The sequence below is a fragment of the Halichoerus grypus genome, chromosome 8 (genome assembly GCF_964656455.1).
Source record: "Halichoerus grypus chromosome 8, mHalGry1.hap1.1, whole genome shotgun sequence".
NCBI classification, from domain to species: Eukaryota; Metazoa; Chordata; class Mammalia; order Carnivora; family Phocidae; genus Halichoerus; species Halichoerus grypus.
The window spans coordinates 120,631,594-120,643,048 of NC_135719.1; the positions used below are offsets into that span (position 1 = coordinate 120,631,594).

General features: G+C 43.8%; 1 protein-coding gene across 6 annotated transcripts in view; it reads left to right on the forward strand.

The window, feature by feature from the left end:
* EXD2 (exonuclease 3'-5' domain containing 2) overlaps positions 1–11,455 on the forward strand; it is a 61,280-nt gene that overhangs the window by 37,982 nt on the left and 11,843 nt on the right. For 5 of the 6 annotated variants that reach the window (XR_013440752.1, XR_013440751.1, XR_013440753.1 and 2 more), the window contains 4 exons: positions 2,189–2,520; positions 3,767–3,873; positions 4,118–4,253; positions 8,745–9,101. Coding sequence is in view for 3 of the 6 variants with exons in the window: in XM_036107225.2 (XP_035963118.1) it covers positions 2,189–2,520; positions 3,767–3,873; positions 4,118–4,253; positions 8,745–9,101 (932 nt within the window). In the remaining 3 variants the exon portion in view is untranslated. The remainder of the gene's footprint in view (positions 1–2,188; positions 2,521–3,766; positions 3,874–4,117; positions 4,254–8,744; positions 9,102–11,455) is intronic. The other variant, XM_036107226.2, reaches the window with a different exon arrangement.

An 11,455-nucleotide genomic window follows, 5' to 3' on the forward strand; every position in this document is an offset into this window, starting at 1 on the left:
TTATACTACATTTTGTTTATCCATTCATCAGTTGGTGGAGATTCGGATGGCTTTCATTTTTGGCTGTTATGAAGAATGCCACTATGAATATTTGTGTATAAAATTTTGTGTGGACATATGTCATATGTTTTTACTTATCTTGGGTATATACCTAGGAGTGGAATTGCTGGGTCATAAACTTTATGTTTAATTGTTTAAGGAACTGCCAGACTGTTTTGCAAAGTAGCTGTACCATTTTATATTCTTACCGGCAAAGTATGAAGGTTCCAATTTTCCACATCCTCACCAACACTTGTTACTGTCTATCTTTTTGATTAGAGCCATACTAGTAGGTATGAAATGGTATTTCATTGTGGTTTTGATTTACATTTCCCTGGTGGCTAATAATGCTGAACATCTTTTCATGTGCTTGTTGGCTATTTGTATATTTTCTTTGGAGAAGCATCTATTCAAATCCTTTGCTCATATTTTAATTGAGTTGTTTTTATATTGTTGACTTTTAAGAGTTCTTTATATATTTTGGACACTAGTCCCTTATTAGATATATAATGTGTAAATATTTCCTCCCATTCTTCAGGTGGTCTTTTCACTTACTTGGTTGAGGTCACCATTTGAAGCAAAAAGGGTTTTAATTTTGATGATGCCCAGTTAATCTATTTTTTTTGCTTATCACTTATGCTTTTGGTGTTGTATCCAAGAAATCATTGCCTGCTCCAAGGTCATGAACATTTACTCCTATGTTTTCTTTTACAAGTCTTAGGTTTTAGCTCTTACATTTATGTTTATGATCCATTTTGAGTTAATTTTTGTGTGTGATGTGAGGTAGGGGTCCAATTTTATTCTTTTACATGTGGTCATCCAGTTGTCTCAACAGTATCTGTTGAAAGTGCCTTGGTTTCCTTAACAGTTTGTTAAAAAGCACTTTATTTTTTTTTAAAGATTTTATTTATTTATTTGAGAGAGAGTGAGAGAGAGAATGAGTGGGAGGAGGGGCAGAGGGAGAAGGAGAAGCAGACTCCCCACTGAGCAGGGAGCCTGACACAGGGCTCGATCCCAGGACCCGGGGATCATGACCTGAGCTGAAGGCAGACATTTAACCAACTGAACCACCCAGGCGCCCCTAAAAAGCACTTTAAACTCTTAACATTCAAGCACACTTTTCCTGTGGGAGACAACCTGCTGGTAGATGTATAGATTGTTGAGTCTAGGTGGAAGATTTTATCCAAACCTATTTTATTCTAAAAAGCATAAAAAATCCTTCCTAATAGTATTATTTACCAGGCTTGGTTACTAAAGATAAATTAAAGGAATTTTAAAGTCTTTACTTCCTTTGTTGGGAAAAGCTATTAATGATAGTTTGGGCTACTTTTATTTATGACCAGCTTTTCCGTCACCAGTGGCTTGGGAGGGTGGCTTACCATTATTAAATAAATAAATTCCAGAAATGAGCCCTTGTGACTTTTGATTTGAGGCCCATGCTTGAAACCCATGCTTGTTTTCCACATCTTAATGGCAGGTTGTTTCTGATTGAAAGTCACACAGCCCTCTCAGTAAATCTTGTTTTCAGGTGTTCTAGATCATGGCCACCTCCAAAGTGAATTTCATGTACTAGTTGTCAAACTTGTGGTGACTACCCTCACCCAAACTTGAGAAAAATCTATCAGGTTTGGTAACAGATAGAAAGAAACTTCACTGGGTTTATATAGGTTAGGATTTTTGAGTATTCAGAGTAAGTCATTATTTTAACATAAACAAGAAACATGAAGATTGATTATACTATTCAGTTTACTTTTGTATAGTGTGAAATATTTCATCATAAAAGGTTTTTAAGAAGTACATGGTGCACGGGGTACCTTGGTGGCTCAGTCGTTGAGCGTCTGCCTTCGGCTCGGGTCGTGATCCCGGGGTCCTGGGATCAAGCCCGCGTCAGGCTCCCTGCTCGGCGGGAGGCCTGCTTCTCCCTCTCCCACTCCCCCTGCTTGTGTTCCCTCTCTTGCTGTGTCTCTCTCTGTCAAATGAATAAATAAAATCTTTAAAAAAAAAAAAAAAAAAGAAGTACATGGTGCTTAGGGTATTGTACATCTTGAATTAGAATCCTGAAAGTTGTCTGCATCTTTGTGATTAACTTGGAAATTGCACTTTCTGGTTTGCCTTCCAGATTCCACTGATCTCTGACTTTTCTCTTCAGGTGATTTATGCTGCCAGGGATGCCCAGATTTCAGTGGCTCTCTTTCTCCGTCTTCTTGGATACCCTTTCTCTAGGAATTCAACTCTAGATGAAAACGATGACCACATGGGCTGGAGCAAAGTCTTGGAAAATTGTCAGGATGTGGTAGACATCCCATTCCGAAGCAAAGGACTCAGCCGACTTGGGGAAGAGGTTAATGGGGAAGCAGCAGAAGCTCAGCAGAAGCCAAGACATAAGAAGTCTAAGACAGATGGAATGACGGCAGGCAACCACCAAGGGAGAGATCCCAGAAAGCATAAAAGAAAGCCCCTGGGGGTGGGCTATTCGGCCAGGTAACTGAGTTGTTCTCTGTCTGGTAGAGAGAGACTCAGAGGCCCAGCCTCCAGCAAAAGGCATGATGCTTCATCTTGGGTCTGGGGAGAAGGTTGTGTGTGGTAGGGTAGCAGGTGCTCCAGGGGTTAAATTTTTTTTTCCCCAGAGGTTAATTTTATTTTTTCCTTTCCTTCAAGGACATTTGGAGCTATCCTTTGATCTATTTGTGTATTTTCCTCCTTTTCCCCTTCTTTTACTTTGTAATTTTTAGAATTGAGTGGATATAAGGAGAGCTTACCCCTAGCTTTGTCACTGATCCTGATATGACCTGAGCCTTGTAACTTCTCTAGTTATAAATGAGGGTATAATTATTACTCCTTGCTTGCTCAGGATAGCTGCGAAAATGAATAACATGAATTTTCCTCATACATTTCAGGAGAAATGCATCATCTGATTTCCTGCTCATTTGGTATTTGATTATTTAGAAAGGCATCCAGCTCTAAGCCAGTATCATTCTCTAAGCAGTGAGAGTTTTTCTGTGCGACTTACGCCTCTGTTGCAAAAAGATGACTAATAAGTACTTTGGAGTGGAAGTTTGGTCCCCGTAGCAGAATGCCTTTAGGAATTGGATGATTAAATTGAAGCAAGTATTGCGTATGAGCCAGAAATAAACCCATGTGGCCCTCATTACTTTAGCTTGAAGTTCTTTAATTTTGATTGACTTTGTTTAACCCAATGATGACTCTGTAGAGCAGTTTTCTTAGTGCTTTGCTCCTGTTCGCTCTCACATCAGAGCTGTGTATGTACTACCCAACTCACTCCTTGTTCCATACATACAAGAACTAGATACATGAATTCATTTTTAGTTCCTAGCCCATGCAGTTGGAGTAACAGACATGATTTTTTTTTTTGCCCTATTTGTTTTTTCCCATAAATATAATGTTTGACCCTAGTGTTGAGAATAGCTGGAGTCACTCAGAAGACAACATGGGAGGGGCGCCTGGGTGGCTGTCAGTTAAGCGTCTGCCTTCGGCTCAGGTCATGTGGGATCGAGCCCCGCATTGGGCTCCCTGCTCAGCGGAGAGCCTACTTCTCCGTCTCCCTCTGCTGCTCTCCCTGCTTTTGTGTGCTCTTTCTCAATCTCTCTCTGCCAAATAAATAAATAAAATCTTAAAAAAAAAAAAAAAAAAGACAACATGGGAGGCAACCGATACCTTGGCCCAGAGCTAGCTTCCAGTTTTAGATTAATCTCTCCTTTCCCTGCAGAAAATCACCCCTCTATGATAACTGCTTCCTCCATGCTCCTGATGGACAGCCCCTCTGCACTTGTGACCGAAGGAAAGCTCAGTGGTACCTGGACAAAGGCATTGGAGGTGTGAGACTTACCTGTCCTGTTTCATCTACATTAGGTGCACGTGGGTACTGGCAGGAGTGGAAAGAGAGACAAGGGGCAGGGAGGGATAGAAGAAGGCAGGACGACCTTGACACAAGTGGGACGTGGCTATTCAGAAGCCAGAAATCATGATCTCTGCCAGGACACTGCAGAGAACATTTCAGGTGGGGCTTCTTTCCTGAGGGACAGGTGGGCAAACACTGACCTCTTATCTTTTCTCTAAGAGCTGGTGAGCGAGGAGCCTTTTGTGGTCAAGCTACAGTTTGAACCCGCAGGAAGACCCGAATCTCCAGGAGACTATTACCTGATGGTTAAAGAGAACCTGTGTGTAGTCTGTGGCAAGAAAGACTCGTACATTCGGTGAGTGTGGGGCTGGGCCGCCCAGACTCTGCCTCTGATGGAAACTGCCTTTGGAGCCACATGGGGAGCTCTCAGGTCTTGGTTGAATCTGCCAGCTTTGGCTGAGAGACTTGTCTGTAGGGGTCATCCCAGTTTTCCTGAGAACTTCTCCCCTCTGTGTGGTCCTGCTGTCGTGCTCTCCTGCCTCTCCTGAGCCCTGTTCTTGGTTTTAAGAATGCAGTACTCTTCTTAGTAACAGTTTGCCATAAAGAGAGTGGTTCCCCTTTGCTCATAAAAGACTGGGGACCCATTTCCTTCAGAAGCTGCCTTTCTCTGTGTGTCCTTATAATCTTCCCATGAGTGGCTCACAACTTTCTGAGCCTTGGTACTGTTCATGGAGTGCAGGCATACCTATGCATACCTCAGAGGTATTGCAGGTCTGTTCCCAGCGCACCATCATAAAGCAAATACCGCAATGAAGTGAGTGAGTCAGGGGTGCCTGGCCGGCTTAGTTGGTGGGGCGTGCGATTCTTGATCTTGGGGTTGTAAGTTCGAGGCCCACGTTGGGTGTTGAGATTACTTAAAAATAAAATCTTTAGGGGCGCCTGGGTGGCTCAGTCAATTAAATGGCCAACTCTTGATTTCAGCTCAGGACATGATCTCAGGGTCATGAGATCAAGCCGCATTGGGGTCCATGCTGGGCATGGAACCTGCTTAAGATTCTCTCTCTCCCTCTGCTCCTACCCACCCCCACTCACACTCTGTCTCTTTCTGAGTAAATAAATAAATAAATAAATAAATAAAATCTTTAAAAAAAATGTGAGTCAAATGAAGTTTCTGGTTTTCCCAGTCATTTAAAAATTATGTTTACACTATACTGTAGACTGTTAGATGTGCAGTAATGTTATATCTAAAAAAACAATGTATATACTTTTTTTTTTTTTTAAGATTTTGTTTATTTATTTGACAGAGAGAGACACGGCGAGAGAGGGAACACAAACAGGGGGAGTGGGAGAGGGAGAAGCAGGCTTCCCGCTGAGCAGGGAGCCCGATGTGGGACTCGATCCCAGGACCCTGGGATCATGACCTGAGCCGAAGGCAGATGCTTAACGACTGAGCCACCCAGGCGCCCCGCAATGTATATACTTTCATTTAAAAATACTTTATTGCTGGGGTGCCTGGCTGTCTCAATTGGTTAAGCATCCGACTCTTGATTTTGGCTCAAGTCGTGATCTCAGGGTCGTGAGATCCAGCCCTGCGTCAGGCCCTGTGCTGAGCGTGGAGCCTGCTTGAGCTTCTCTCTCTCCATCTCCTTCTGCCCCTCCCCCCCACTCACTCTCTCTATATAAAACAAAACAAAACAAAACCTTTATTGCTGGAGCACCTGGCTGGCTCAGCCAGTAGAGGATGTGACTCTTGATTCTTGGGGTCATGAATTCGAGCCACATGTTGGGTGTAGAGATTACTTTAAAAATAAATAATTAATAAATAAAAATACTCTATTGCTAAAAAATGCTCACCACATCTGAGCTTTCAGTGAGCCGTAATCTTTTTTCTGGGGGAGGTTATTGCCATGATGTTGACGGTTGCTGACTGATCAGGGTGGTGGCTGTGGCAGTTTCTTAAAATAAGACAACAGTGAAGTTTGCTGCAATCGATTAACTCTTCATAAATGATTACTCTGTAGCATGTGATGTTGTTTGATAGCATTTCGCCCATAGCAGAACTTCTTCCAGAATGAAGTTAGTCCTCTCAAATTTTACCACTGCCTAGTCAACTAAGTTTATGTAGTATTTTAAATCCATTGTTGTCATTTCAACAAGCTTCACAGCCTCTTCACCAGGAGTAGATCCCATCTCAAGAAACCTCTTTCTCTGCTCATTCAACAAGAAGCAACTCCTCATCCTTTTAAGTTTTATCATGAGATAAAACAATGGCTGCAATTCAGTCCCATCTTCAGGCTCCACTTCTAATTCCTGTTCTCTTGCTGTTTCCCACCATATCTGCAGTTACTTCCTCCACCAAAGTCTTAAACCCCTCAAAGTCATCCATGAGGGCTAGAGACTCCTGTTAATTAATGTTGGTATTTTGACCTCTTCCCATGAATCATGAATGTTCTTAATGGCATCTAGAATGGTGAATCCTTTCCGGAAGGTTTTCAGTTTACTTTGCCCAGATCCATTAGAGGAATCTCTATTTATGGTAGCTATAGCCTTATGAAATGTATTTCTTAAATAATAAGACTTAAAAATCAAAATTACTGCTTGATCCACAGGCTGCAGAATAGATGTTGTGTTAGCAGACCTGAAAAGAACATTAATCTCGTACATCTATCAGAGTTCTTGGGTGACCAGATACACTATCAATGAGCAGTAATATTTTATTTTTTAAAGATTTTATTTTTATTTATTTGAGAAAGAGCACAGAGCATGAGCGGGGGGTGAGGGACACAGGGAGAGGGACAAGCAGACTCTCCACTGAGCAGGGAGCCTGATGTGGGGCTCAGTCCCAGGACCCCGGGATCATGACCTGAGCCAAAGGTAGACACTCAGCTGACTGAGCCACCCAGGCGCCCCCAGCAGTAATATTTTAAAAGGAATTTTGTTTTTTTTTCCTGCCTAGTAGTCCCAACAGTGGGATTAAAATATTCAGTAAACCATGTGGTAAACAGATATGCTGTCATCTAGGCTTTGTCGTTCCATTTAGAGAGCACAGGCAGAGTAGATTTAGCATAATTCTGAAGGGCTCTTGGATTTTTGGAATGGTTCGTGAGCATTGGCTTCAACTTAAAGTCACCAGCTGCATTAGTCCCAAATAAGAGAGTCAGCCTGGCTTTTGAAGTTTTGAAGCCAGGCATTGACTTCTCCTCTTTAGCTATGAAAATCCTAGATGGCATCTTCTTGCAATCGAAGGCTGTTTCATCCACAGTGAAAATCTGCTGTTAAGTGTAGCCACCTTCGTTAATGATCTTAGCTAGATCTTCTGCATAACTCACTGCAGCTTCTACATCAGCCCTTGGGGCTTCGTCTTGTACTTTGATGTTTAGGGAGATGGTTTCTTTCCTTAAACTTCATGAACCAACTCAGCTAGCTTCAGACTTTTCTTCTGCAGCTTCCTCACCTGTTTCAGCCTTCACAGAATTGAAGAGAGTTAGGGCCTTGCTCTGGATTAGGCTTTGGCTTAAGATAACCGAGTGGCTGGTTTGGTCTTCTGTCCAGACCACTAACCTTTCTCCATGTCAGCGGTAAGGCTGTTTGGTTTGCATAGCATTTATGTGTTCACTGGAGCAGCACTTTTAATTGCCTTCAAGGACTTCTCCTGTGCAGTCACAACTTGGCTAACTGCAGCAGGAGGCCTAGCTTTTGGTCTGTCTTGGCTCTCGACATGCCTTCCTCACTAAATGTAATCATTTCTAGCTTTTGATTTAAAGTGGGAGACATGCCTCTCTTCTTTCACCTGAACACGTAGAGGTCATTGTAGTAGGTTATTAACTGGCCTGATATCAATATCATCGCGTCTCAAGGAGTAAGGAGGCCCGAGGAAAGGGAGAGCGACACGGGAATGGCCGGTTGGTGAGGCAGTCAGAACACACACATTTATCTATTGAGTGCGCGGTCTTATGTGGGCGTGGTTCATGGTCTCCCAAAACAGTTACTATAGTGACACCTAGGATAGTGATCACAGATCAGCATAACAAATATAGTAATAATGAAAAAGTTTGAAATGTTGGGAGAATTATCAAAATGTGACACAGAGACACAAAGTGAACAAATGCTGTTGGAAAAAAAAACGGGGCCAGTAGACTTGCGTGATGCACAGTTGTCACAGACTTTCAATTTGTAAAGAATGCAGTATCTGCCAAGTGCAGTGAAATGAGGTGTGCCTGTACTCGGAGACCTGAAGGCACGCTTTGGCTCTACTCCCTGGCTTCAGGGGAGTAACTCACTTTCCTACTCTCCCCTTACAAAGTGAAACAAATAGTTGTGAATGCCAAGAGTTTTTCCTGAGAGCTCAGTTCTCCTTAGAAAAGAACGATGGGCCTTGATGAGCCACGGACATAGTCTGAGTAAGGGGTTCCTCAGATGAGGAAATTTGCTTTTTTTAGGTCACCAGGCTTCCAAAATTTCAGGAGTAGAGGGACCCGCTACATGCTTTGAGAGAGTTATTTTCCAGATGTTAAAGGTCATTAGAATTTTTTTTTAATTCTCTGATACTTTTCCTTCTGGGAGCACAGTTGTTATTAGCCTTCCCCTGCCTTGGCCCTCTGCTGACTCTTGCTAGCAGGTGGTATGAACTTGCTCCTCGGAGAGAGGAAACTAAGGCACAGCTAGGTAGGTAGGCCGAGAGTGGAAGAGGCAGTATTGCCTTTATGTAATCTCTCTTGGGTTGTGGTGCCCAAGGCTTCTCAGTCCTGTGTAGGCCCAGAGGAGAATCCCAGTGGCCTGCCTCCTAGCTCCACCTGTGTTCTGTGTCCGTTGCTAACGAGCACTGCCTTCTGGGTGGGCTTGGCAGGAAGAACGTGATTCCGCATGAGTACCGGAAGCACTTCCCCATTGAGATGAAGGACCACAACTCGCACGATGTGCTTCTGCTGTGCACCTCCTGCCACGCCATCTCTAACTACTATGACAACCACCTGAAGCAGCAGCTGGCCAGGGAGTTCCAGGCCCCCATTGGCTCCGAGGAGGGTCTGCGCCTGCTGGAAGACCCTGAGCGCCGGCAGGTCCGCTCTGGGGCCAGGGCCCTGCTCAACGCGGAGAGCCTGCCTGCTCATCGAAAGGAGGAGCTTTTGCAAGCACTCAGAGAGTTTTACGACACAGACACAGTCACGGATGAGATGCTTCAAGAGGCTGCCAGCCTGGAGACAAGGTACAGTGGACAGTTCTGGTCTGAGAAGGGATTGAGGAATAACCCAGTGGCATTAACCCTGACTACTTAGTGAGGGTGCTTGCCAGGAAGGGGGTGGGGCATTAGCCTTTTAGGTGCAGAGCATAGCCTCCTCTTCTCCCATTGAGTGTCTAATGGCTTAAAATACCATAGGGCTGGGAGAGAAGAATCTGTTTGAGAATTTCCTTTCCATAGGAGACTTGCCTTCTGTCCTTGACCCTTTAGGGTCATCTACGTCCAGTCGTTTTCATGATTAGCACATGAGTTCAAATGCAGTGGAGCTGTGCCTTAGACGTTCTATGCAGAAGTAAATCCTAAAGTCAGCACAGGAGATGAAAATAATACTCAAAAAATACCCTCAAGTCTCTGAAGTTGCTCATGAGTACGACGTATGTGGCTTTGTGTCTTATCTTACCCAGGTCTGTGGGAACCGAGACCAATGATTAGATTCATGTTCGCTGTCTCACCTGCACTCAGGGTCCTGGCCCACCGAATAGAATATTGGCCAGAATTGCTCTTACCGTTCATATAACTTTTCTCCTTTTTCCTTCCTTCTTTGCTTTCTCTCCTTCCCCATGAGTACAGAGTTGAACTCGTGACTTAATTCAGTGTTCCTCAATGAGAAGCCGATGGTCCTGAGAAATGAATGGGTACACGACTGAGTGAAAGAGACTGGGCCACCTGTTCTAGTTTGACTTCCCATTATCACTTTTCCAGTAGTACTAGGGACTGATAAGTTCACAAAACTGTGAGAGTGATGCTGGTGGCCTGTACCATTTCATTACCCAAAAATCTTAAAGATAGCAGCAAACATTTATCAAACAAATAGTTACAGATATCCTAATCTACTTAACCAAGCTAATAAACTTTCTATAAATTGCCTTAATTGGTTCTTCTAACAACCCTATGAAATAGGATTTAGATTTCTTACTGGTAACTGCTAGCATTATATCTTGCATTTTTTAAATCTTTTGAAGTTAAAAAAACATCACTAATGAGTTTTATCCTTATAACTATTTTACGAGGTTGTAGAATAGATGTTATTTTCCAGGTTTTATGTTCGCTACCCTGAGGTTAAAGTTAAGTAACTTGCCAAGGTCTGATGAAAAATTAACGAGACTGGTTCCTTTGGCCAATTCCCAGATGTATTTGCTAAAACAACTAAACTTTCCCCTTTCAGCCACAGGCCTTTCTAACCAATCACCTTGCTGACTTGGATAGAGGGATGCTGGACTTGGATGTCTGGGGCCGAGAAGAGTAGCTGTTTGGGGGGAGCTAGGCACGTTAGTGGCACACTTGTGAGCTAAGCAGTGAAGTGGCTGCAGATCCCAAGAGGGCACTAGCACTGCTAGAATGGGGAGAGGGTATTGAGAGGGAGGACTGAGAGTGGGGTATGGATGCAAGGAGGGGAACTGAGTCCATAGGGTAGGGGCTTCCTCAAGAAAAGTAGTCGTTACTCACAGGAGGTGAAAGCACTGTTTGCAGGGCATCAGAGCACTTTTTAAGGTCTCTCTGCTTAGTTAGGAAGAAGGCAGGGATTCATCTTCCATTAAACAGCACCGGCTGCACAACTGACTGTTTCATAGGACCAAAACATGTCTCCCATGGATGTGGTTTGGCATTCTTTTTTATTTTTTTTTAAAGACTATAATTTTGAGTAATCTCTGCACCCAACATGGGGCTTGAACTTACAACCCCAAGATCAAGAGCTGCATGCTCCACTGACTGAGCCAGCCAGGCGCCCCAAGATTTTTATTTGTTGATTTTTTTTTTTTTTAAGTAATCTCGAGGCCCAGCGTGGGGCTCGAACTCATGACTGTATGATGAAGAGTCGCATGTTCTACTGACTGAGCCAGCCAGGAGCCCCCGTCTTTTTTTATTTATCTATTTTTTAAATTGAAGCGTCGTTGACACAGTCACAGAATGTTACGTTAGTTTCAGGTGTCCGACAGGGACCCACCAGGTCCACGTGGTATGCTGCGCTCACACAGGGGGAGCTCCCGTCTGTCGCCACAGCATGCTATCACCATACCACTGACTGGACTGCCTGTGCCGGCCGGCTGGGCATTCTTTCTGGGAGGAAGGAGGCACTAAAGAAATGTCCCACCTTGCATTTTACATGTAAGTGTTCCAGTGTTTGAGACATTGGAACATGTGGGGTGATGCAACAGCCCCATATAGATACTAAGTATGGTTGAGAATGAATAACTTAAAAGAAGGGCGGGCTGGTACCTGAGTAACCCTGGAGGAAATAAAAGACCAACGACATTCTTCACTCGTTGTCAGCCAGACAGTACGGCCCCTGCAGTGGGGGCTGAGCAGCCTGCCGCGGCCTT